Source organism: Miniopterus natalensis, chromosome 9 (assembly GCF_054644295.1).
Source record: "Miniopterus natalensis isolate mMinNat1 chromosome 9, mMinNat1.hap1, whole genome shotgun sequence".
Classification (NCBI taxonomy): Eukaryota; Metazoa; Chordata; class Mammalia; order Chiroptera; family Miniopteridae; genus Miniopterus; species Miniopterus natalensis.
The window spans coordinates 24,699,045-24,723,481 of record NC_142089.1 but is presented as its reverse complement, the minus strand read 5'-3'; the positions used below and the strand labels follow the sequence as shown (position 1 = coordinate 24,723,481).

General features: G+C 43.4%; 2 protein-coding genes across 2 annotated transcripts; one reads left to right on the top strand and one right to left on the bottom strand.

The window, feature by feature from the left end:
* Window positions 1-1,503: 1,503 nt before the first annotated feature.
* PPCS (phosphopantothenoylcysteine synthetase) lies at window positions 1,504-5,039 on the bottom strand. Its single transcript, XM_016205150.2, has 3 exons — window positions 4,532-5,039; window positions 4,276-4,379; window positions 1,504-2,356 (listed from the first exon to the last, which is right to left on the bottom strand). The coding sequence occupies exons 1-3, from the start codon at window positions 5,037-5,039 to the stop codon at window positions 2,033-2,035; spliced, it is 936 nt and encodes a 311-aa protein (XP_016060636.2). The 3' UTR covers window positions 1,504-2,032.
* Window positions 5,040-5,150: 111 nt separating this feature from the next.
* Window positions 5,151-23,692, top strand: ZMYND12 (zinc finger MYND-type containing 12). The gene is made up of 8 exons (XM_016205174.2): window positions 5,151-5,708; window positions 11,814-11,955; window positions 13,176-13,347; window positions 14,253-14,422; window positions 17,533-17,655; window positions 18,648-18,759; window positions 20,933-21,078; window positions 21,742-23,692. Exons 1-8 carry the CDS (start codon window positions 5,599-5,601, stop codon window positions 21,853-21,855), a joined length of 1,089 nt encoding a protein of 362 aa, XP_016060660.2. The 5' UTR covers window positions 5,151-5,598; the 3' UTR covers window positions 21,856-23,692.
* Window positions 23,693-24,437: the final 745 nt, after the last annotated feature.

Sequence of the window (24,437 nt, the reverse complement as noted above, 5' to 3'; positions counted from 1 at the left end):
AAATGCTTACCACTATCACCTCAAGCCTACTTAACTCCTACTTCTCAGTTCAAGTATCACTTCCTCAGGGAAACATTCCTTGGGTCTCCAGCCTAGATCAAGTTTTTTCTCATTTGCTCATTGACTGGTGTTCCTTTTCATTCTTTCTTTCTTTGCTCACTTCCATTTGCTGTTTAAAAAAATAACAACAAACCTGGAATTTTAACATGTGTAAATATTGTTTAAGTGCTTGGAATGGAAACTAAACAGAATTTTAAAACACTAAGTACTTCCACGTAGAAAAGTGGTGGTTGTTTCAAGGATAACAAAACAGGGTAGGAAATGGTTCCCAAGAGAATAATTAAGGTAAAAACAAATGTTAAAATCACTTCTAGTTTTAATTCCACTTATCATCACTGTATATTCAACGATGACAGTAATCATCATCTGCATAAAACTATAGATGTAGGGAAGAAAATCAACCTTTTACTTCCTATCCCTTCAGTACTGCAGCTACTGCTGACAGAACCTGTATTGCTTTTGAGGTTTTGCCCACTGGACCTGAAGTTAATTTACAATTTTTGTTTAATGGGATTGCTGCTTCCAGAACAGTCCTGATTACTGGTTATTTTTCTTCTGCTCAAGGTCACACTTTCTAATTTAATGAATTATTTCAGTGCATCTTGGCACTTCTGTTCCAATCTTTTCAACTAAAGTTTATTTTACCTCTATTACCAGTCACCTTGGGTTCCTCTTCCACTCCATGAAACAGCATGAATTACATTTTAAATCAAATACTTGTGTGAAGCACAGTACTTATTTCTACCTAGTTATTAACGGTAGTTTTTCAAATTGCACTCTGGACCATCCTACGAATCATTTCGGGGGTTTTTCTGGATTACACTTCTTGTGCACTCCCAACCCAAAGCCCAGGACTGAGAGAGCTTTAAAAATTTCTCAAGGATTCAGGGATCCAGCAGGGCACCAGCCCAATACTGCCTTGCTAGGTAAAGAAAAACAGTAATTGCAACCATTTACTGAGTGTGAATTACGTACCAGGCACCAAGCAAATGCTTCATCTTCAGTTTTATTTAATCCTCGCAACCAATGGCATTGTTTTGCACAGATTATCCCCATTTTATAGATGAGGAAACTGAAATTAAGTCAGGTGTCTAAGTTTATAGAGCTATTAGGTGGTACAGCTTGGAGAGGTCAAACCTGGCTAAGATGACTCCAAAGCCCATACTCTTTACCACATTGGAATGCTTTCCTCAGGGTAGAGATTATCAATTGGCTCCTGCCCGGTTCCAGGTGGAAACCCAGGTTCTCTCCCTGAAAAGCAGTCCTAAAATATTTGAAAGGTAAATTATTAACTCAAACATGGAGTGAATATAGGTCAAGAAAGCAAAAAGTAAAGTAGTGAGAAGCTTATCATTCATCAGGCAATCTGTCTTCAGGGAAAAGTCCTTCTCTCCTACTCCCATCTTTGATAAATCCCCAAAGAACAACACCCTTTCCACTGTCAGCTTTTGGGCACACACTTTATTGCACTTAATTTATATATCCATTTCCCAAACTAGACATGTTTATTCATCTTTTTAATCCTCATAATCATCAAGGCCTACCATATAGTAGGCATCAACAACTATCTGATCTTCAAAACATGGCCACTCATGAATCCACAATCCACTTCATAGCATGAAGGCAGTTGATATTCAGGTCCCACAGGTATATTTTAAGGAATATAATTCCCAATAAGCTCTTTTTTTAAGGGTGAGAAACAGCTCACGTTCACTTTCAAAATCAAGATGACATTCAGGTAAGTGTGTCAGGTGGGTCAGTCTCGTAGTTGCTTTGCTTTTGTTTTCATTTTTAGTGAGTATGAAATGACCTTTAAAAGACACAGAGCAAACCATATTTGCCTGCACACCACTCACTGCTTTTCCCCTTCATTTTCTCTGTCTTTATGAAAGCAATGGATTTATTCTAGTTCTCACCATCTGTAAGAGCCCTGGTCCACTGAACAATTTTTGATCCTATAGTTTTTGATCCTTCAGTTTTTGTCTTGTATAAAAGTTGTGTGTCGAGACTGAAGATCATCTACTATCTTCTCTTCTATCTCCATGCCTTTTTCTATTTCTTCCTCTGATAGCAATAACTTAGTTTCTGAGTCTTTGGTTACAATAACCACAAAGGACCTTCGTGACTCAAGGATATTAGCCACCACCACTTGATGTCGATAAACTTCCAAAGCATTCCGTGCCCGATCAATTACAATAGAGGGGTTAGTCTCCAACTTAAAGGAAATTATAAATGCTTTCGGAGCCCAGTCTTTAACCAAAGGAGAAAGCATTTTTGGCACCATCTTCATTGTTATCTGTGTTGGAAAAAGAAAAGCTTAATAAGCAAACAAAGGTCACTACCTACCAGGTCAAGCTCACGGGAAACGAAGGAAGCAGGGGCTCAGATTTTTGGGTATGTCAATTTGTGAGATTTCTCATTGTCAAACTTTGCAAAGCGTATTAAATGATTAGCTTAAAAGCCTTGGCTCTGCCCAGCCGGACGTGGCTCAGCGGTCGAGCATCCACCTAGGATCCAGGAGGTATCGGTTTGATTCCCAGTCAGGACACATGCCCCGGTTGCGGGCTCAATCACCGGTCGAGGGCATGAAGGAGGCAGCCAATCAGTGACGACTCTCTCATCATTGATGTTTCAACTCTCTCTCCCTCTCCCTTCCTCTCTCTGAAATCAGTAAAGATATATTAAAAAAAAAAAAAAAGCCTAGGCTGTATGGGTTCGTAAGGATGCCTAATTTCAAGGCTTTACACATACTCTTGGGCAAATCATGTTTTATGAACCAGCCCTACTCTGACATCCTCTTCACCATTAACTGAACTCCAAGAACAGCATTACACTTTCTCAAACATCTCCCTTTATTTTTTAAGCCAAACCTGCAAATAAATGTAAATAATCTATTCATGAAAAAGTTACTTTGGCAGAAGCTCAAATAAAGTTGGGGTTTTAAGCCTCTCTGCCTAAAATATTTCTTGCACTGATAGAATGGCTATTCAATTCCATTTAAAAACTGTCACTTGTAACACATCTCAGCATTCAGAACTGATTTTCTTTCTTTTCATTTGATCAAAACTTCTACTATATACCATTCTCAATCCCTTCTAAAGGGAATGTTGAGTTGTTTTGCATACTTCCAAGACAGAACTAAAAAATACAAGATAAACTAAAGCTCCCAGAATTCAAATAGCATGAAATCACTAATCATCAGACTTTCCCCTCAAAAAATTAGGAAGTGAGATAGGGATCACATACCCGTTCTCCAGTTTATTTTTCTCCTCAGCATTTATCACTACCTAACATAGTATGCATTTGACTTGTCTCCTCTGCAAAGTATAAGCAACACAAAGGCACAATTTATTGCTTTTCCCTGCTTTGCCTCCAGGTCCTACAACAGTGCCTGGCATGGAGTAGATACTCAACACACAAACATGTGTTGAAGAAACAAATGAACTATCCTACAAAGTCACTAAGTGCCCCCCTAGGACTCGAGTTTCTCCTCTTTAAATTCTATTTTATCATCCAATAAATGACTAACAACTCCCTCGGGTTACAATAAGCCAGATCATCTCACATCTCAATCACACCCCTTCCTTAAACTAGAGCAGTAACCACTATCTAATCAACCCATGGTCTCCCACTCCGATTCACCTTTCATACTGACACCCCATGTTCTCAAACAAAAACACTATCTCACTCTCCTACTTGTTTCCTTTGGCTCCACAGGATAAAAAGCCCAAGCTTCTTAAGAGGGAATAGAAAGTCCTCCATGAATTAAGCTGTTTCTTTTGCCCTCCATTTCCACCACTCTCCCTGCTCTCCTGCCTTATGTTTTCAAACAACTTCAGTTCATAGTCACTGCCCGTTTCCAAATGCCAACTGTGTCCTCTATCCGCAATGACCTTCCCCACTTTGGTATACTCTGGGCTCATCTTTTAAAACTCAGTTCAAGTCATCTCCAGAAAGCCTTCCTTGACTTTCCAAGATTCACTCACCCATGCTCTGACTTCACTTTGACATTTGTCACTCTATATTGTAATTATGTCTGTGTCCAATTCCCTCACTAAATTGTGAAGTCCTTGAGGGAGAACAGTGTCTTACTCATCTCTGTATCCCTAGTGCCTAGCTCATATGAAATGCAGAAAGGCCATCTCCAGATCAAGAGGGAATTAACCCAAGATTGGTTACAGGGGATCAGATTTCTGGAAGAGAAGCGCCCATCACCTGCAGTGGGCCTCCAGATGACTGGATCTTGTGTTCAGGCATTTCAGAGACAGGAACATAGAAATCTGACACGGCCGCAGCCAGGTAAAACATCGCAGAAGGGCCTGCAAAGAAGCACAGGGTGTAATAAATGGGAACGGCTCCTTTTCAACTCAGGTTCCCCTGCTGTGAGAGACGTGGGTAACGAGGATGCACGGGGCGAGTGTCTGGGGAGAAAGGCTCTGCCTGGGGGCCACCGAGGGACTCCTACACGCACCTAGCGGGCTGAGCGCCTGGGCCGCAGCCTGCAGCAGATGCAAATAGTCCGCCAAAGTGGTGAACTCGACCGCCAGGAAGGTGCCGGCAGCCTCCGCCTGCTGGTAGCTCCTCAGAGCCGCGGCGAAGCCCGGGAGGGCGTTCTCCTCGACCTCCAGGCCCAGTACGCCCGCAGCGGCCGGGCTGCAGGGCCGCAGCGCCGACAGCCAGGCCTGGGGAGGGAAGCGGTGGGCAAAGGGGAAGGCGGAGCGAGCGCGGTACAGGAACAGGACCCCGTAGCCCGCGGCCAGGAAGGCCTCGGCCGAGGTGGCCCCGCGGCGCCCGCTGCTGAAGTTGTCCAGGAAGCGCACGGGCCGGGCTTCCAGCGGCACTTTGGTGCCGCCGGACGTCACTAGCACGACCCGTCTGCCCTGCGCGCCCAGGCGGGCGGCGAAGCGAGCCATAACCTCGGCGCAGCGCGTAGCCCCGGCGGGCTGGGGGAACTCGGCGACCAGGTCCGCTTCCGCCATGAATCCGGGCTCCCGCGCCTGCGCACGCCGGGGCCGCCCGCCCGGCCCTACCCTGGCGGCCAGCGCGCCGCCGCAGTGCGAGGCGGAGGTGCGCCGCGCCGCGCCTGGGCCGGCGCCGCTTCCCCCCGCGCCTGGACGGGCCTGCCGGCTCTGTCTCCCGCCCGGCGAAACTGACGCTAGGCGGACGTGGGCCGGCTGGCAGGCATCCGGAAAGGTCACAGCCCCCATTTCCCGGGTGCGGAACTGGCCAGGTTTGCCCCTTACAGGCCACCGTATGGCCCTTTCTGCCCTTAGACTCCCCTGGAGTTAGATTGCTCGGCCATTTAACTTTTGGGTCGGGATTTGTGTGTAGGGGGGATGGTTGTCTTTTGCTTTTTTGGCATTTTTTTTTTTAGCCCGCCCCCCGCGCCCCCACGCACACTCCAGGCGAGAGTCAGGCCGCGCCGTCCCTCCCGTCCTTGAAGTGCTGGGAACGCCGTCGCCCCGCGGTGATCACGTGACGGCGGCGTCCAGCGTGTCGCCGGGCAACCGCCCTCGAGCCGACCCCGCCGGCTGCGCGATGGACGTGATCTACCCCCTGGCGGTGCCCAAGGGGCGCCGGCTCTGCTGCGAAGTGTGCGAGGCTCCGGCCGAGCGGGTGTGCAGGGCCTGCACGGTCACTTACTACTGGTAGGCCCTGGGGTGTGCCCCGGCGCCGCCGCTCCCCCTCTCCCCACCGCCCGGCTGCGCCTGGCCGCCCAGGAGGGGGTTTCAGGACGGGGGGCGGAGGACTTCTGCGCCCTATTTGCGTCCTCTGTTCTTTCATTCATCAGATGTTTTTAATGAGCAGCTACTGTGTGCTCTGCACTGCGCTAGGTGCTTACGTCTCCGAGGGAACTCGGCAGACCATGTCCCTCCCTCAGAGAGCTAATAACATACTCGAATGCGACAGGTAGGTAAACAGTCAGAAAACAAGGTAGCTTCACAGAGGGATAAATGCTGTCAGGACCAAGGAAATGCGGTGGGAGGTTGGGCAGATTGCCTTTCGGACGGTAGGCTGGGTCTGAAAGGGAAGTAGGGGCCGCCTGCCCCGAATGGCTGGGGGAGAACGCGCAGGAAGGCTCCGAGGGAGGAGAGGCTCGGACTGAGGACTGGAAAGAAGGCTGGTTGTCTGCACCGCCAGGACGGCGAGCGTGTGGGAGGGCAGTACTGGGTGAGATCGGTTTTCATTTATGCAGCGTAACATCCCTTGACTTTTGCTTTAGATAGGGCCTGAGATAAAACACCTAGGTTGCTGACTTCCAGAAACCTAGGTCAGAGCAGGCGAGCTTGTCATTATAACACAAGATGAGCTTGTCATTATAATGATGGCAGTCATTATAATACACCCTACATGACAAGTGCTGTCACTTAGGGTGTGCTGTTCCCTGGGACTTCTAAGGATGGAAGCTGGGTGATTGGGGCAGAGTCTGGGAAGGTTCTCTGAAGAAGCAACATTTGAGCTGAGTCTTGAAAGGTTAGTAGGAAGTTGCTAGGTGAGTGAACAATGAAGAAGGAAGCGTAGGACATTCCTGACATCCAGGACTGCCTGGCTGAAGGGTGAAAGAACAGTTTATTGAGAGCTGGGTAGAGAAGGTGGTAGCGGAGGGAGCAGTTCATTGATTTTTAAATTGTAATCCAGGACCCTTTAGCAGGTCATGAATAAGAAAATAATAGAGCCCTGGCCGGTGTAGCTCAGCAGGTTGGGTGCTGCCTCTGTGCCGTGCACTGAAAGGTTGCTAACCTAGCCAGATGCTGGACTGGACTGTGTAAATACGGAATGGAAACTCTGGACAGGGGCTCTGATCTTAGCTTTGCTGAAGACAAAATGGGACTTTTTCCATGGTGGGATGGAGGGAGACGGGATCTTGGAAACTCAGGGGTTTAATTCCACAGAAATAAAGCTTTCCACGATACCTCAATGTCCCGTGGGGGCCTCAGGAAATTCTTATTCCTGCGGCACCACAAGAACTCCATTTCCACCGGCAACAGGTGGAGACACGGAGGTGACCCCAGTGATAATACAACTACAGTAGAATGGAATTAGTAATTGATAACAAGGAAATTTGGGGAATTTACAAATGCATGGAAAAACACATTTTTAAATAACCAATGGGCTAAAGAAGAAATCACAAGAGAAATTGAGAAATGCTTTGAGATGAAAAAAGAACAAAAACACAACATACTAAAACTTACGGGATGCAGTGAAAGCAATACTCTGAGGGAAATGTATAGCTGTAAACACATATGTTAAAAATGAAGGAAGATACCAAATCAGTAACCTAGCCTCCTGCTTTAAGAAACTAGAAAAAGAGGTGCAAACTCAACCCAAAGCTAACAGAAGGAGGGAAATAGTAAAGATCAGAGCCTGAAGAAATGAAACAGAGAATAGGAAAGCAGAAGCAACAGAACCAAAAGCTGGTTCTTTAAAAAGATTTTTTTTTTTTAATTGGCAAATCTTTAGCTAGTCTGACCAATAAAAGAAGACTCAAATTACTAAAATCAGAAAAATGCAAGTGGGGCCCTAGCCAGGTTTCTCAGTGGTTGGAGCATCTACCTGTCCCAGGTTTGATTCCAGCCAAGGGCACATACCTTGGGTGCTGGCTTGATCCCTGGCCCCAGTCAGGGCAAATGCCGGAGGCAACCAATGGATATGTCTCTAGTCACATCAATGTTTCTCTCTCCCCCCTACTGTCTGAAAAGCGATGGAAAAAACAACAACAAAATGAAAGTGGGGGCATCACTACCAACTTTGCAGAAGTAAGAGATTATAAGAGAATATTATGTACAATTTTTGTATGCCAACAAATTACATAACCTAGATGAAATATATTCCTAAAGACAAAAACTGACTCAAGAAAAAAACAATGTCTATAACATCTAAAGAAATTTAGCAAGTAATCAAAAAATGTCCTACAAAGAAAAGTCCAGGACTAGATGACTTCACTGATGAATTTTATTTGTTTAAAGAAGAATTAACAATTCTTCACAAACTCTTCAAGAAATAGAAGAGGAAAGGATAATTTCCAATTTATTTTATAAGACCATTACCTTGATACCCAAACCAGACAAAGGCATCACAAGAAAACTACAGGGCAATATCCCTTATGAATAATGATGTAAAAACCCTCAACAAAATACTAGCAAACCAAATCCAGCAGTATATAAAAAGGATTATACATGATGACCAACTGGGATTTCTCCCAGGAACTTAAGGTTGGTTAGGCATAGAGATATCAATATAAGACACCATCTTAATAGAATTAAAGGACAAAATCCATGTGATCTTCTCAATAGATGCAGAAAAAGCACTTGACAAAACTCAACACCCTTTGTGATAAAAACACTTAACAAACTAGGAATTATAAAGAAATTTCTGTAACTTAGTAAAGGGCATCTTTGAAAAACCTATAAAACACAGAGCTAACATCATATTTAATAGTCGAAGATTAAACGTGTTCCCCTTAAAGTCAAGAATGAGACAAGAATGTTGCTTTCACCACTTCTATTCAACATTGTACTAGAGGTTCTAGTTGGGGCAATTAGAAAAGACAGTGAAATAAAAGGCATCCAGCTTGGAAAAAAAAAAGAGCAAAAGTACCTCTATTTACATATGACAATCTTATAGTGAAAATCCTAAAGAACCCACAAAACCCCTCAAAACATTAGAGCTAATAAATGAATACAGCAAGGTTACAAGATTGCTATGCAAAAGTCAGTTGTATTTCTATATGATAGCAATGAGCTATCTGAAAGCAAAATGAAGAAAAACATTCCATTTACAAGAGCATCAGAAAAAGAGGGGAGAATGAATTTAACCAAAGAAGTACAAGATTTATACACTGAAAACTGCAAAATATTGTTGAAAGAAATTAAGACCTAAATAAAAGGAAAGGTATTCGTAGATTGGAAGACTCAAGATAGCAACAGTCCCCAAATTGATCCCTATCAAAATTCCAACTGCCGTTTTTCAGAAATGGACTCACTGATCCTGAGATTCATATGAAAACTCAAGGGATCCAGAATAGCCAAAACAGTCTTTAAAAGGGACAAAGTTGGAGGACTCACACTTCTCAATTTCAAAATTTACTAGAAAGCTATAGTAATGAAGAAAGCGTGATACTGGCTTAAGGATAGACATGCAGATCAGTGGAATAGAGTCCAAAGTCCAGAAATAAGCACATCTATTGTCAAATGATTTTCAAAAAGGTTGCCAATAGATGTGCTTATTTCTGTACGTAGTTGTACATCTGTGTAATCTTGGATTAGGCAAGAGTTCTTGGGTACGACACCAACAGCACAAGGAACCAAAGAAAGGTTAAACACCATCAACATTAAAAACTTTTGTGCATCAGAAAACAGAAGAAAGGGAGAAGACAGCCCATAGAATGAGAGAAAATATTTGCAAATCATAAATGTGATAAGGAGCTAGAATTCACAACATGTAAAGAACTCTTAAAACTCAACAATAAAAAGACAAAAGACCCAGTTAAAAAATGGGCAAAGGAGCCCTGGCTGTTGTGGTTCAGTTGGTTGGAGCATCATCCTATACACCGAAAGGTGGTGGGTTCAATTCCCCGTCAGAGCACACACCCAGGTTGTGGGTTTGATTCCCAGTGAGTGCATGTGCCCAGGGTGCGGGTTCTATCCCCAGTCGGGGTGTGTATGGGAGAAAACTGATTGATGTGTCTCTCTCACATCGATGTTTCTCTCTTTTCCTTCCTCCCTCTCTAAAATCAATAAGAACATCCTCGGGTGAGGGTTAAAAAATTTTTTTTTAGCCCTAGCCTCTTTGGCTCAGTGGTTAGAGTGTCAGCCCGAGAACTGAAGAGTCCTGGGTTCAATTCCAGCCAAGGGCATGTACCTCTGATGCAGGCTTGATCCCTGGCCCCTGTCGGGGTGCATGCATGAGGCAACTAATAGATGTGTCTCTCTCACATGGATGTCTCTATCTCTCCCTCTTCCACTCTCTCTGAAAAGCAATGGAAAAAGTATCTTCTAGTGAGGATTTAAAAAAATATTTTTTTTAATGGGCAAAGGATTTGAATAATCATTTCTTTAAGGAAGACATATAAGTGGCTAGTCAGCACCTGAAAAGATGTTCAACATTAGTAGTCATTGGGGAACTGCAAAATAAAACCACAGTGATACACCACACACACTAGGAAGGTTATAATAAAAAAGACAGAAAATAACAAGTGTTGGTTGGGAAGTAAAGAAAATGGAATCCTTATACACTACTGGTAGGAATGTAAAATGGTACAGCTTCTGTGGAAAACAGTTTGGCAGTCCTCAAAAATTTAAACATATAGTTACTATATGAACCAGCAGTTCCACTCTTAGGGATACACCCAAGAGAACTGAAAACATTTGTTCACACAGAGGTTTAAACACTAATGTTTATAGCAGCATAATAGCCAAAAAGTGGAAACAACCCAAGTGTTCAACTAATGAATGTATAAACAAAAAGTAATATAGTCATACAATGGAATATTATTCAGTCATAAGAAGGAATAACATTGATACATGCTGCAACTCAGATGAAACTTGAAGACATACTAAATGAAAGAAGGTAAACACAAAAGTCATATTTTATGCAATGTCCAGAATAGGCAAATACATAGAGGAAGTAGATTAGAGATTCTGAGCATTACATGGGTAGAAGGACAAATGAGAGCTACTGCTAGAGTGGATGGAGTTCCTGGCTGATGAAAATGTCCTGGAATTAGATAGGGTGATGGTTACACAACCTTTTGAGTATATATATTTTAAAAACACAATGAATTGTACACTTTATAAATTATATATTAATTTTAAAATGTAAAAACACACAAAAACCCATGACTGGAGGAAGGGTCAGATCTAGGTAATAGATTCGGGAATTATTTATAGAGGCAATTATTTAAGGAATGGGAGTGGATACTCTGTAGGAGTGCTGCCCAATTGAATTTTTCTGCAGTGATGCAAATGCTCTACATCTGTGCTGTCTAATTGAGTATTTAAAAATACTAAATATGCGTGTAAAACAGTCAGAAAAGCTGTATACCAAACTGTCACAGTGCTTCCCCTAGAGAGCTAAGAAACAGCTGGCTTTGGAGCACAGGCTCAGCGTAACTGCTTAATCTCTGTGCTTCTTTACCTTTAAAACAGTAATAACAGATTTTGTTCTGTTTTCAAAAGCTAACGAAATGCAAGACCACCTGCTGCCCCGCTGGGTTTGGGCGGCATTCGCAGTGTGTTCTGTGGGGAGCATCCCCAGGAGCGCAGAGGGCAATGCAAGCGGTGCTCTCCAGTCATGCAACACGAGGGCTCTGTTGATAGGAAAGCGTCTCCCGGAGTCTCACCAAATGCAAGTTCCTTTCTCTTCCCCAAGAGAAAGACTCTCAAATCCCTCAGCTTCAGAGTTCAGTATTTTGAAAATGACCTTAGAACAATGCAGATTGAAAGCTGTGCTTGCTATTAATTAAGCGCAAACAGAGTCGCCACAGCATCACCACGTGGCTTCGGACTGTGAACCTGTGCCTGCGGAAAGGCCATCCTTCACCACCCCTCTCCCACCCCTCTTCGACATGCGCTTTCCACCATCAAATAATCAGATGATGGAGTAGAGATTTGTGCCGAAATGGCTTCGGGCTCCCTGCCTGGTTTATGTCGGGCTTCCTTTCCTAGTTTCTAGGGTGAGGCCAGGAGTAGAGCCAGTAGACTGTGAGGCCAGGCCTAAACTAAAGAGAATGAAGTCCATGTTTTTCTTGTCAGTGGTGTGGTTCATCAAAAAACTGACTGGGACAGCATCCACGAGAAGATCTGTCAGCTCTTGATTCCGCTGCGCACGTCCATGCCCTTCTACAATTCAGAGGAGGAGCGGCAGCATGGCCTCCAGCAGCTGCAGCTGCGGCAGGTAGGCCCTGCGGACAGTTCCAGGCTCACTCCTGGGTACAGCGAAACTGCCCAGGAGAAAGGGTGCTAACTGTAACCTCTGTGAGGGCAGAGACTTGGTTTTGTGTCTTTAGGTTCTCAGTACCGTTCACTCAGTCGTTCCCCACATAATTCCTGAGTATCTGCTGTATCAGTCTCCTTGGGCTGCCATAACAAAATACCATAGACTGGGCCGCTTAAACAACACTTATTTTCTCACAGTTCAGGAAGCGAGAAGTCCAAGATCAACGATAGGTGTTGGCAGGTTTGCGTTCTTCTGAGGCCTCTGTCCTTGGTTTATAGATGGCTGCCTTGCTATGTCCTTGCATGGTCTTTTCTCTGCACACACGTCCTTGGTATCTTTTTGTGTTCAAATTTCTTCTTATAAGGACACCAGTTAGATTGGATTAGGGGCCATCCTAAAGGCCTCATTTTAAATTAATCACCTATTTAAAGGCCCTATTTCCAAGTGCAGTCTCATTCTGATGGACTAGGGGTTAAGCCTTTAACATATGAATTTTGGGGGACAAAATTCAGCCATAATACCCATATATGCCAAGTACTGTGATGAGAGCCAAGGCCCATAGTAGGAGGTCAACAATGATGTGTGAATATATAAAGGAGTGAATAAATACAGGAGATTAGGAAAACTATTATGGCATTGATAGCATTTCTTTCTTTTCTTTCTTTCTTTTTTTTTTTTTTTTTTTTAAAAAGCCCTTTATAAGACATAAATCTCAAAGCACCAGATCCCTCAATTTCAGTGTTGTGACACTTTGAGAGTGGCCTTGGAACAATGCAGAGTTAAAGTTGTTTCTGATATTAGCTAAGCAGATAACTCCAGAAGGAACATTCTCTTCAAATTAACTCAAACAGAAAGGCAGAAAGTTCTAGATAGTCCTGAGGCATGACAGCTTTGTTAAACTAAAATTTTATTATTCACTTAATAATTTTCTATTGAGCACTTATTTATGCCAAGTACTAAACTAAGATGAAAATACACTTGTTCCTGGACCTTAAGGAACTCTGTCCAGAGTTTGCCTTTTTGTGTCACCTATTTTGGGTCTTGTGACCACCTTAATACAGGCAGGCTCACTACGTGCCTAGTTCATTAGGTGCTGGCCTCATCTCCAGGTGTACCTATATCCAGCATTGTCTTTTACCTTTAGACTGTCTCAGATGGTCTAGTTTTTTCTTCCACAGAAGCATTTGATTGAATTCTGCTACACCGTAGCCCAGAAATATATCTTTGAAGGGAAGCATGAAGATGCTGTCCCAGCAGCTTTGCATTCTCTTCGCTTCCGCATGAATGTGTACGGCTTGAGTTCAGTAGAGCTTGTGCCTGCCTACCTGCTGTTGGCCGAGGCTAGCCTTGGTAAGTGGAACTGACTGGAGACCCCCCTGGAATCTTTAAGAAGTGCTATATTGGGTCATATCAGTAGCCATAGAGTCTTGCCTTGGCAGTGGCACCAAGACACCTTTTGTGGAAGAGCAGGGTTGCTGAAAAGTTTGGCAGAAGGTGGGGAAGGAGATGTCATGGACTTTTGGCTACAACTGACAAATCCACTCTAGCTGGCCTAAGCAAAAGGAAGACATTTATTAGGATGCTGTACTGTCCTAAGGGAAGTGAAGTTTCATGAGGTACTAGAATCAGAATGCTGTAACAATTTAAGGCTGGTACTTAAATATACATATAATTCACCTACCATAAAATCCACTCTTTCAAAGTATAATTCAGCAGTTTTAATATATTCAGAAGTTTGTGCAACCATCACTACATTTAGTCCCAGAACATTTCAGTCAAACCAAAATGGAACTCCATACCCATATTAGCAGTCACACCCTGTTTTCCCAAACCCACATTTCCTGGCCATCACTAATCTACTTTCTGTCTCCATGGATTGGCCTATTATGGACATTTCCTATAAATGGAATCATACAATATATGGCCTTTTGTGTTTGGCTCCTTTCACTTAGCATAGTGTTTCCATGGTTCATCCATGTTGTAGCGTGTGTCAGTACTTCATTCCTTTCTATGACTGAATACTATTCCACTCATGGATATGGATAGACCACATTTTGCATATCTACTCATCACTTAATTGGTTCTGTTTTTTTTGGCTATTATAATTAGGCTGCTGTGAACCTTAGTGTACAAGATTTTGTGTGTCAATAAATGTCTGAGTTAATGAATGAATGAGTGAATGCATGCTGACATATTTCATCATGTGTTTTCTTGCCAGGATATGAATTATAACCTTCTTTCCTTCTTTTGGACAGGTCTGGGCCAGATCGTCCAGGCTGAAGAATATCTATCCCAAGCCCAGTGGACAGTCCTCAAATCAACTGAATGTTCTTATGCCACCCACTCTTTACTGCATCGGAACCTGGGACTTCTCTTTATGGCTAAGGAAAACTACGAGGAAGCCCGTTATCATCTGGCCAATGATGTAAACAATCTAAATTATAACATCTGAATATTTCTGAGACTAACGCTCAGTTCAGTTTTTATTTAAACTGAGCATTTCTTTATAAATTTTTTTGTCTACAGCTGGCTTGCGGGGTATTAGAAAGAGCACAATTTTAACAACCTGAGTGCAAGTTGTTAACTTCCTGGCTGTGCAGCCTTGGCCAGGCCACGTCATTTCCCTAAGCCTCAGTTGATCTGAGGATAATAAAAGGAGGCAGAACTGTGTACTGGTTGAGAGAAGGGCTTTACTTCTAGTCCCAGCTCTGTAGTTTGACCAGCCACATAGCCTTGGACAAATTATTTCACCTCTTTCATCACCTGTAAGACAGAAATCAAAGAATGGTCTCTACCTCATTGGGTAATTGCAGAGATAAATAATAGGACAACACGTGTGCAGCACTTAGGCTATTATTTTTGTAAATGACATCACTGTCTCTACTTCAGAGTGTGGTTATTAAGTTTCAATGAGCTAGTGGTATCTGAAAGTGCTTTATAAACTACAAAACTCTGTGCAGATGTTAGATAGGATGATGAGGGTGGTGACTGAGCGGCTCTTCCAACATTTCTGAGGTTTCTATTAGGATTTCATTACTGGACAATATTACCAGAGACAACAGTTCCTGCGCCTGAAATCTGGATGAGGTTAGGGTCAGACCGTGGTCTTCATGCAGGTTGGTTCTCTCTGCAGCCTCTCCCCTGGGCAACCCTCCCTCTGGCTGGCTGCCGCTGCGCAGTGCCCGTAGGTGCAGCGCAAACATTCTTGTGCTGAATAGTCTCCATGTTCCCTCACTCCAAATCCATTTGCTGCCCTGCCCTGCCCCCTATGGACTACGCAACCTGGACTCCATTGCTCTGGCTTTGGTCTGGAAACAGGTATGGCTGGGGACCGGAGGTTAAGCAGAGAGAGAGGTTGGGTCTTTATTCTTTCTGCCGCCTTTCTGCCCCACCCCAGTTCTGGCAGGGACACTTCCTCTGTGGCCATGACTAGCTCTTACTGGGCCCTGGTACCCCGCTTTCTTCACTTGCTTTTTCAGGAGTTGGAATGGTAATCATTCCTTGCTGTTGATAATCCCTGGTGCCTCTCTAGCTCTTGTTGGTTCCTTCCACACCTCTGTAAATAATTCTTTTCATTAGACTGTCTTCAGGAAATAATTTTGAGGATGCCATGAATTCTTCACCTGTTTCTCTACACAAATAGACTCTACAGTCTCTGACAAATTAAGCAGAGGCTCATTCTGTCTTGAGCTGGGCCACACTGTTAAGAACTAGATCAAGCTCCAGATTCCTCAGCCTAGCTTTAAAAAAACAAAAACACCACAAAAACAAAACACCGACCACAGCTTTATTGACACATACCATAAAACTCACCCACATAAGCATATAATTTAGTGATTTTTAGTTAGCTTACAGAGCTGTGTAGCCATTAGCACAACCCAGTTTTAGAACATTTTGATCATCCCAAAGAGACTCCTCATATCCATTTTCAGTCATTTCTCATTCTCACCCCTGTCACGGGACAGGGACTGGCAAGAGCAGGCCTGCCTCAGGACAGCCTGTGGTGTGTGGGTTCTTGACTTTGTGTGGGAAAGAGTTCACAATACAACTCTAGGTGATTTTGAGAATGCGTTTATTAAAGCTGGGGACAGTGAAACAAAGGAAGGGCTTAGGGTAGAAGAAGCAACAGGAGAGAGCCCAGGTGGGGCTGTTTTGGCTCACTAGAAAGAGCAAAGAGAGGTCTCAGACACAGGATCAAGGGGTAAGCCCAGAACAAGCTTCCGCTGCCCACTGCTCCCCTGGTTGCAAGTCTTGTGGGCACCCTGAAAGTTTAGGAGGAAATAAAAAGTTCATACCTGAGAAGGGGCATGGGCGTGCTCCAGAGAAAGCACCCATTGGGTATTTTTCTTGGGGTGTGTGTGTATTTTTCTTCTGTGGGCGAGAATCTTAGGGGAGGATTTCAGCAGAATATTCATCAACTTTCCAGGTGTGTTTTTAATATGCTGATGCATCAAAATGAATGTATAGGGGAGTTTGGTCTGCTTTACTGTTTTACTTTTATCTTGGGTCTGTCTGGCTCTAATCGGGTTTTTATTTTTTGTGTCCTCTGACTTTATCCATCCTTGGGTTTAACTGGCACAAATAGGATTAAGTGCATTCTCTGGTTGGGGAGGAGAGGTATAAACCATTTGCTCTCATGTCCTTGGTTAGGGAAGATAAGGTCTTGCAATTCACTAGTTGGCTGTAAGTTGTTCAAATTGTTTGGCCTTGTTTAATGATCTTGTCTCAGTTTCCCCATCCCACTTGCCCAGGAATTTTCCTGGCTTCTTACTATCCTGCCTCACCCCCAACCCCAGGCAGCCACTTTCAGTTTCTCTAGATTTATTTATTTCTGGACATTTGATATAAACAGAATGATAGGTGTTTTTTGTCATCTGACTTCTTTCACTAAGCATAATTATTTTGAGATTCATCCACGTTGTGTGTATAAATACTTCATTCCTTTCATTGCTGAGTAGTCCATCATCTGAATCTACCACGTTTGTCTAGCCATTCCTCAGTCGAGGGACATTTGGGTTGTGTCCACTTTTGGCTATTATGAATAATGCTGCTAGGAATATTTTTGTACAAGTCTTCGTGTGGACACGTGTTTTCATTTTCTTGGGTATATACCTAAGAATGGAATTGCTGGGTCTTGTAGTAACTATATGTTTAACTTTCTGAGAACTGCCAAATTGTTTTCCACAGAGGGTGCATCATTTTATAATCATACTAGCAGAGCACGAGGGTTCCATTTCCTCCACATCCTTGATAATCCTTGTATTCTGCCTTTTTGATCATAGCCATTCTAGTGTGTGAGAAGTAGTTTCTCATTGTGGCTTTATTTTGCATTTTTGTAATGACTAAAAATATTGAATATCACTTCTTACGCTTATTAGCCATTGGTATATGTTCTTAGAGACATGACTATTTGGACCCTTTGCCCATTTTTAATTGGGGTGTTGTAAAAGTTCTTTATTCTGAATACAAGTCTTTTTATTAGATATATGATTTGCAAAGAGAACGCAAGTACTCCCCTTCCTCCTTCTGCTATAGATTTATTTTGCCAGTTGTGCATTTGGAACAGAGGACATCAGGACCTCAGGAGGCTACTTTCACCTGGCTAATATCTTCTATGGCCTTAATAAGTTGGACCTGGCAGATACGCTGTACACCAAGGTGAGCTGGGGTATATGGGAGCTGAGCCTTGACACTTAGGCCTTGTGTCTTACAACCAGTGTCAGATCATTCATGAGAAATTTGAAACACAACGAGATAAAGTGACTTGCACAAGTTTACGTAGCCTGATATATGATATATTCCAATTTTTTTCTTCCTGTTTCTCCACTACCAAAATAGATCAGTCCTTAGAATCTGTAGGACAATTAACAAATAATAAGTGAAGGGTCAGTATGAACCAAACCCCTCCAAATAGATTGCCATGTGCTCTATAATACCCATAGGAGCCAGATAATGTGGGCATATTGAAGTATGTGATAGAGAAGGAGATGAGGTTTTCAAGGGCAAATTGTTGCTAAAAGGTCATATGAAGGGATCGAAAAATATGAGTGCACTTTGAAATTTCCGTGTTTGTGTGTGAAAGATTTTAAACTGTTTCTAATATGTTAAAATGTTGGTTATATTCATAGAGTAACACCTTACTTAGCAAGTAACTGTTTCTGTGTGTGATGCAGGCTCTCGTGCTGTGACTGCTTATTCGTATTGAGGCCCGCTTATGAGGAAGAGGCACTGGGGTGTAGCTCAAAAGAAATGAGCTTCAGAATCAGACAGACTTGAATTTAATTGCTGGCTGTGCCACCTAGCAGCTCTTGCCAGAAGTCATGGGATCTTAACATCTCGGAGCCTCTGTTTATTTCTCTGTAAAATGGGAATAAGAATGTGACCTCAATTGGTTGTATGTGTGCTCAACAAATGGTAGCCATTGTTCTTAGACCCTATCAGGGCGTTCCCCAGATCAGCCACATGCCCTGTGCAGCCCAACACTTGTCACACTCACTTTGGCTCCTAAGGCTCCCCCTGCCTCCAGGCACAGTGAGAGAGGGAGTCTGTAGACTGTCAGGAAACCTGGCCTGAGGTGCTGGCCTCCCAGCTGGCTGGTCCAATGGCTGAGACCTGGCCTTCTTGTCTGATTGCATCTTCTTTCCCAGCAGGTCTCTGAGATCTGGAATAAATATTTGAACAATCGCTATCAAGTCCTCTCACAGGCTCGCATCCAACAAATAGATTTACTGGGCAAACAATTTGAGACTGACACTGGCTTGGGTAAGTGGCAGTTCTCCCTATGAAGCAGAGCAGTGACTTCCTCTCAATCCACGGGCCTTGTACCGAAGAGGGAGAGCTGCTGTACCTGTCATGGAGCACATGCCATCTCCCCATCTTGGTTATGAGGAAACTGAGACAAGGGAGCAAAGGGATTTTACCAGAATTCAGGTTCCTAGCATCACACACAGCCTTTCAGGGGACATACTTGGAGGAAAAAAGACCCTGCCAGGGCCCACTGTGATTTCTGCAGAGCATCCATTTCTTATGTGTTATCCTTCCAAGGCACATAAGCCAAGGCAGACTCAGCACAGAAGTCGCATTACTCAGTGGTCCTGGTGTCTTACCCTCTTCCTTTACTGGACAGTGAGCTCCTCAGTGGGAGCACCATCCCCAGGCTCGGCAAAGGGCCAAGTGTTGAGTAGCCCTGTACAATATCATTACCTCTGAGATAATAAAGAGACAAGGGATCTAGTTTGTGCTAAAAAAAAAAGACATACAGTGTAGTTGGTGAGACAGAGCCCATTTGAGAGACCAAAAGAAAATTTCTCTGAGTACAGATTATATTATAAGCTGAACCTCAGAACAAAGGGTGACGATGGTGTTGAAGAGGGGAGACTTCTTACAGGAGAGGTTTTGAGTTAAGGTTTAAAAAGTTGGTTACTTTTGCCCTGGCCATTTTGGCTCAGGGGCTAGAGCACTGGCCTTCAGACTGAAGAGTCCTGGGTTCTATTCCCTGGGGAACATGCAGGAGGCGACCAATCAATGTGTCTCTCATATTGATGTTTCTCTCTCTCTTTCCCTCCCTCCCTTCCACGCTTCCTGAAAAACAATGCAAAAAATATCCTCAGGTGAGAATTAAAAAAAAAATTAGTAACTTTATTGAGCTTTCTTTTATGATAAAAGTGGTTCATGTTAAAACAGAAAACTTGGAAATCAGATATCCAAAGATAGCCAACCTTAACATAATGGCATATATCCTTTCTGTCTGTTTCTCTGAGCTTAACACCGTAAGTCCTCACTTAATGTCTTTGATAGGTTCTTGGAAACTGACTTTAGGTGAAATGATGTATAATGAAACCAGTTTTATGGTAGGCTAATTGATATAAACGAGTTAATTTCCTATGGCACATTTCTGGTCACAAAAACATCACCAAATTCCTAAATAAATACCCCAAACACTTCCATTAAACTCTGAAATAAATGTGACCTATACATACATTTAAGCAAGATTAATAAAAACAAGTGAGGTAATTCTTTTCTGACCTGCTCATTCTAGTTCAAGGTCGCAGGTGACTGGAGCCTATTCCTGCAGCTCAGAGCTCAAGGTGGGCATTCACCCTGGACACGATGCCCTTTCATTGCAGGGCCACTCACACACACCCACACTCACTCAGACTGGGACAGTTTAGACACACTAGTCACCTAATGTCCACATCTTTGGGCCATGGGAGGAAAACTGAGGACCAGGAGAAAACTGGTGCAGATACAGATGTGGGGAGGACGTGCCAACTCCACACAGTGAGTAGCTCTGGCTGGAAATCATTTTTTTTTTCTTCCTCTCAGCAAATAACATTTAATGAAACAATGTTATTTGGGATTTGCTATACTTAAAAAAAATGCTTTTAAGTATCTGGCCCATAATAACTCATAATAGGTCAATAAATGGTGAATGAAGAAGAACCAAAAACTACTGGGGGAAATTGTAAACAGCCTCCCCAGGGAAAGCAGAAAGGCTATTGCTAAACATCTTTGGATTTGGGGAGTAAGAATTAAGATGCTGCAGCTGCAGGGAGCCCCGCTCCTCCTTTTGCTATAGAGTGGAAGCTTAGTTGGGCTCAAGGAATCCCACTGTGACAAATTCCGTGTATTTGGGAGCCTGGGAGACCTAATTAAGGACTCTGAAAGAGAGAAAGCTTAGCAACATTGGGACTGAGCACTTCTTTAGGTTACTCTGATAATTACTGCTAGGCAAGGCTGGGGAGCTGCCTGGAACTGTGCAGAGGTCCAGGTGCAGAACTTGCTCTGCTTTGTGCTTCCTCCTCCGGTGTCCCTGTGAGGAGGCTTCAGGAGGCCAGGTGCCCTCGCAGCTCAGTGCTTACCCCTGAGGGATAAGCACCCCTGAGACTCAGCTGCCCCCCAGCACCTGTTTCTTCTTCCCTGCTTTCCACTGCAGATGAAGCCCAGGAAGCAGAAGCCATTCGGATCCTGACTTCAATCTTAAACATTCGAGAAGCTACATCTGACAGAGCTCCCCCCAAAATTGTCTTTGTTCTGAAAATCCTGGTCATGCTTTACTACCTGATGATGAATTCTTCAAAGGCAAGTTTCCCTAGAAAAGTAGCATGTCTAAAACGGAGGCAGAAATTCCTCTAGTTGAATCCAGCTGCGACTGACCAACTGCATTAGCTTTTGCCCTAAGAGTAAGCCCTCACTCCAGAAAAGTTTGGATGCTCATGACAAGTTTTATTTGTTGAGTCCAGCCTGCAGAGTGGAAACTGGAGTGTCTTCTTCCCTCACGGGGGCCTTCCCAGAGTTGCATAGGTAAACTGAGGCTGGGGCAGTGCTCGGAAGCCTGAAGAGCAGGAGGGCTCTGGGGAGTCCTTGCAGGAACAGAGTAGGAGCTTTAACTGCACTCAGTGAGTTCCCCCAGGATGGCAGTTTAATTGTGGCCCTTGTCATCTCTCTGCCTCCCAATGTTGGTTCAAAGGGCCCTAAGTAAGATCCTGCAAAGATCTCACTTTGCTAAGAAGGTGCATTTAGTTTGTCCATGTGGCTTTTTCTGGCGTCCCCTTCCCCACCCAGCATACGTGTGGCTAGCTCTAAGGACCCAGTGTGTTTTCACGCGTTTCCAACAAGAACTCAGTGGCTGGTGTGAGAAGCTGATGGGTCCTTTCCCATGTTTCTGGGATAAGCACAGATGGGGCTTCCCAATGTAATGCTTCCCTGTGACAACTTCCTTTTGTCACTGTAATTCTATTCCAGGCACAAGAATATGCCACGAGAGCCTTCAATCTAGCTAAAGAACAACAGCTCGGTGTCCGTGAGCAAAACAGCATTCAAGAATTACTGAATCTCATCTCAGCTGAAGAAGCTTAGCCCATTCACTAGTGACCCATGGGTTCCGCGGCAGGGCCCATTCAAGGGACTGTTGAACATCTAATACATTCCAGCCTCACACAACTGCTTTGAGGTGCTATGAATTGCTGATGTTCCCACCCTCCTCCCCTGGGACTTCACATATAGTGTGTTTTTATTCTTGCCCCACATATGAGAGCTTTGGGTATAGAAATCAGTAAAACTTGTTTATCATGACTTTTGTACTTGGTTTATCATGACTCTGTACAACTTTGAGTAATGTGCTGTCAGCTCACTAATATGGTACTTATAATTAAAGTGTGAATAGTTTATCATATTTCCCAGAAGTCTCCCAGCGATGCATGTTCCATAGAGCTTTGCCAATAACGGGGGTGGGGAACAAGCTGTATTGGAGCAAAGTTTCCCTGTTCTACTGGAATGAAGTTAGCATTAATCTGAGGTAGTTTGTGATTAAAATGTCCATTATAATTCCTAGAGCAGTCACTAAGAAAATTACTCTAAAAATAGTTTAAAATCAACAAGGGAATTAAAATATACTAGAAAAGATTCACTTCATGCAAAAGAAGGCAGTGAAGGATAAATAGAGGGGCAAGAAGGACATGAGATATAGAGAAAACAAATAGCAAAATGCAGACATGAATCATAGGTCTTTGCCAGAGAAAGCCCCTGTGCCATGCAAGGAGCCCCAGTGCAGATTGGCAGAGCTACCATTCCAGGCTGGTGTGTTTCTCTTCCTAGACAATGACTGGAAGCAGACGTGAGCCATCCCTACAGTCTAGGGGAGAAGCCCTCTGAAAGGCCCCCTGAGATGCAGAGGACGGAGTGCAGGCCTCGCCCTCAGATGTGCCTGGGTCCAAATCCCAGCTCTCTCACGTAATAGCTTTGTGACCTTGATCTCCCCCATAACGTCATTCGTCGTTGTTGTAAAATGGCCTAGATGTGACCATGGCTGTATCAGCTTGTCCCCTGGACGACTGTGGTCACTTAGCATATCTCATTTTTTTAGCTCCAGATTTGTCAAGCAGCCTGCCCATTAGCACAGTTTGCCTCATGGGTAGATTTGCCCCAGGGAGAGGATATGCAATTCAAGGACCTGTCAGAAAGTTTTATGTTCCTCGCTGTAAATTATTTCTCTAGGGTACATGATAAAAACAGGTCAGCTGGGCTGCCCTACCCTTCAGGTCTCGGTAAAGCCTGCTGGGGCCCCACTGCCAGCTCCATCCCCACTCGGGGCCTGCAGGAGGCAGCCGGTCCCTGACGACTCTCTCATCATTGATGTTTCTCTCTCCACCCCCCTTTGAAATCAATAAAGATATATTTAAAAATAAAATACAAAATAGAAGTTTAGTGAAGATTTGAGGGGAGGGAGGAGGATCAACACCTCTTAGCAGACAAGTTAAAAGAAAGTGTGAGAACCTCCCTATTCTAAAGAAGTCCTTGAAGTCTACTTCATTAAACTCTGCTTCTCTCCTTTACTATATTTATTGCCCTTTCTCTTTTCCCCCCTCCGTTATCTATTCTCTGTTCTTTCTACGCCTGAATTCTTGTTCATGAATCCTTCCCCACTGAGTAAGTTTATAAAATTATTGTTTAAATTGTTTAACTGTATTATTCCTATTGACTGCTTTTCCTCTTCTTCATGTCTTAGTAATTTAAGTTTCAGTCTTTCTGCTCTTCTAACACTTGCATATAGGCTATACATTCTCCTCTAAATACTGCTTTAGTTGATCCCACATACTTTAAACTTCAGCAGTTTTCATTTTGTTCTAAATATGTCTTAATTTTCATGACTCATAAGTCATTTAGGGTATGATTTTTAATTTCAAAAAGAAGGTGACTTCTTGTTGTTTTCTAGCTTAATTTTATTGAGGTCATAAAATATGCTGTATGCAATTTTGATTTTTAGGAATTGGTTGGGATTTGCTTTATGGCCGAGGATATGGTCAATATTTGTAAATGATCTGTGTGGGCTGGAAAAGAATGGTGTTATTGGGCGCAGTGTCCTGTATATGTCTGTTAGGTCAAACTTGTTCATATTGTCAAATCTTGCATATCCTTGCTGAATTTGTTGTTTAAATCTGAGAGAGGCATATAAAATTCATCCAATATGATTACAGATATATTTATTTCTCCTACTTCTGTCAAATTTTGCTTGTTATTAGGCAAGTACACATTCAAATTTTATATTTTACTAATAAACATAAAGAATGAAATCTTTATATTTTATATAATAAAGTACTTCTCTCTATCTCTAGTAATGCTTTTGACCTTAGAGTCTATTTTGGTTTCATAGTAACACAGTACACTTATTTTCTTTTGGTTGGGTTGCTTGATCAGCGAGGCATCCCCACTTACCTCTGCTTCAGCATTTACCTCTGCTTCGAGGGGGAAGCCAGGAATTACAGTATCTCTTCCCTTTTATGATTCTGGATGAAATTCAGCCAGTGAGGGGGCAACTGCACAAGATTTGGAAGCTGGATGAGGAACAGCCATTAATCTTCCAGAGAATCGCCCACTGTTGCTTTCTTGAAAGCAGATTTCCTGTGAAAGCAGCTTGCGGACCTTTGCTACCTGATCTTTAT

What these genes read in the sequence shown, in the direction of transcription:
- PPCS (XM_016205150.2), bottom strand. Translation starts at nt 5,039, where the DNA reads ATGGCGGAAGCGGACCTGGTCGCCGAGTTCCCCCAGCCCGCCGGGGCT. An exon ending in CCAGGCGCTCAGCCCGCTAG is followed by an intron (nt 4,380 to 4,531) that starts GTGCGTGTAGGA and finishes GCTTCTTTGCAG; the next exon opens with GCCCTTCTGCGATGTTTTAC. An exon ending in CATCTGGAGGCCCACTGCAG is followed by an intron (nt 2,357 to 4,275) that starts GTGATGGGCGCT and finishes TTTCCAACACAG; the next exon opens with ATAACAATGAAGATGGTGCC.
- ZMYND12 (XM_016205174.2), top strand. Translation starts at nt 5,599, where the DNA reads ATGGACGTGATCTACCCCCTGGCGGTGCCCAAGGGGCGCCGGCTCTGC. An exon ending in TGCACGGTCACTTACTACTG is followed by an intron (nt 5,709 to 11,813) that starts GTAGGCCCTGGG and finishes TTTTCTTGTCAG; the next exon opens with TGGTGTGGTTCATCAAAAAA. An exon ending in TGAGACTGACACTGGCTTGG is followed by an intron (nt 18,760 to 20,932) that starts GTAAGTGGCAGT and finishes TTTCCACTGCAG; the next exon opens with ATGAAGCCCAGGAAGCAGAA.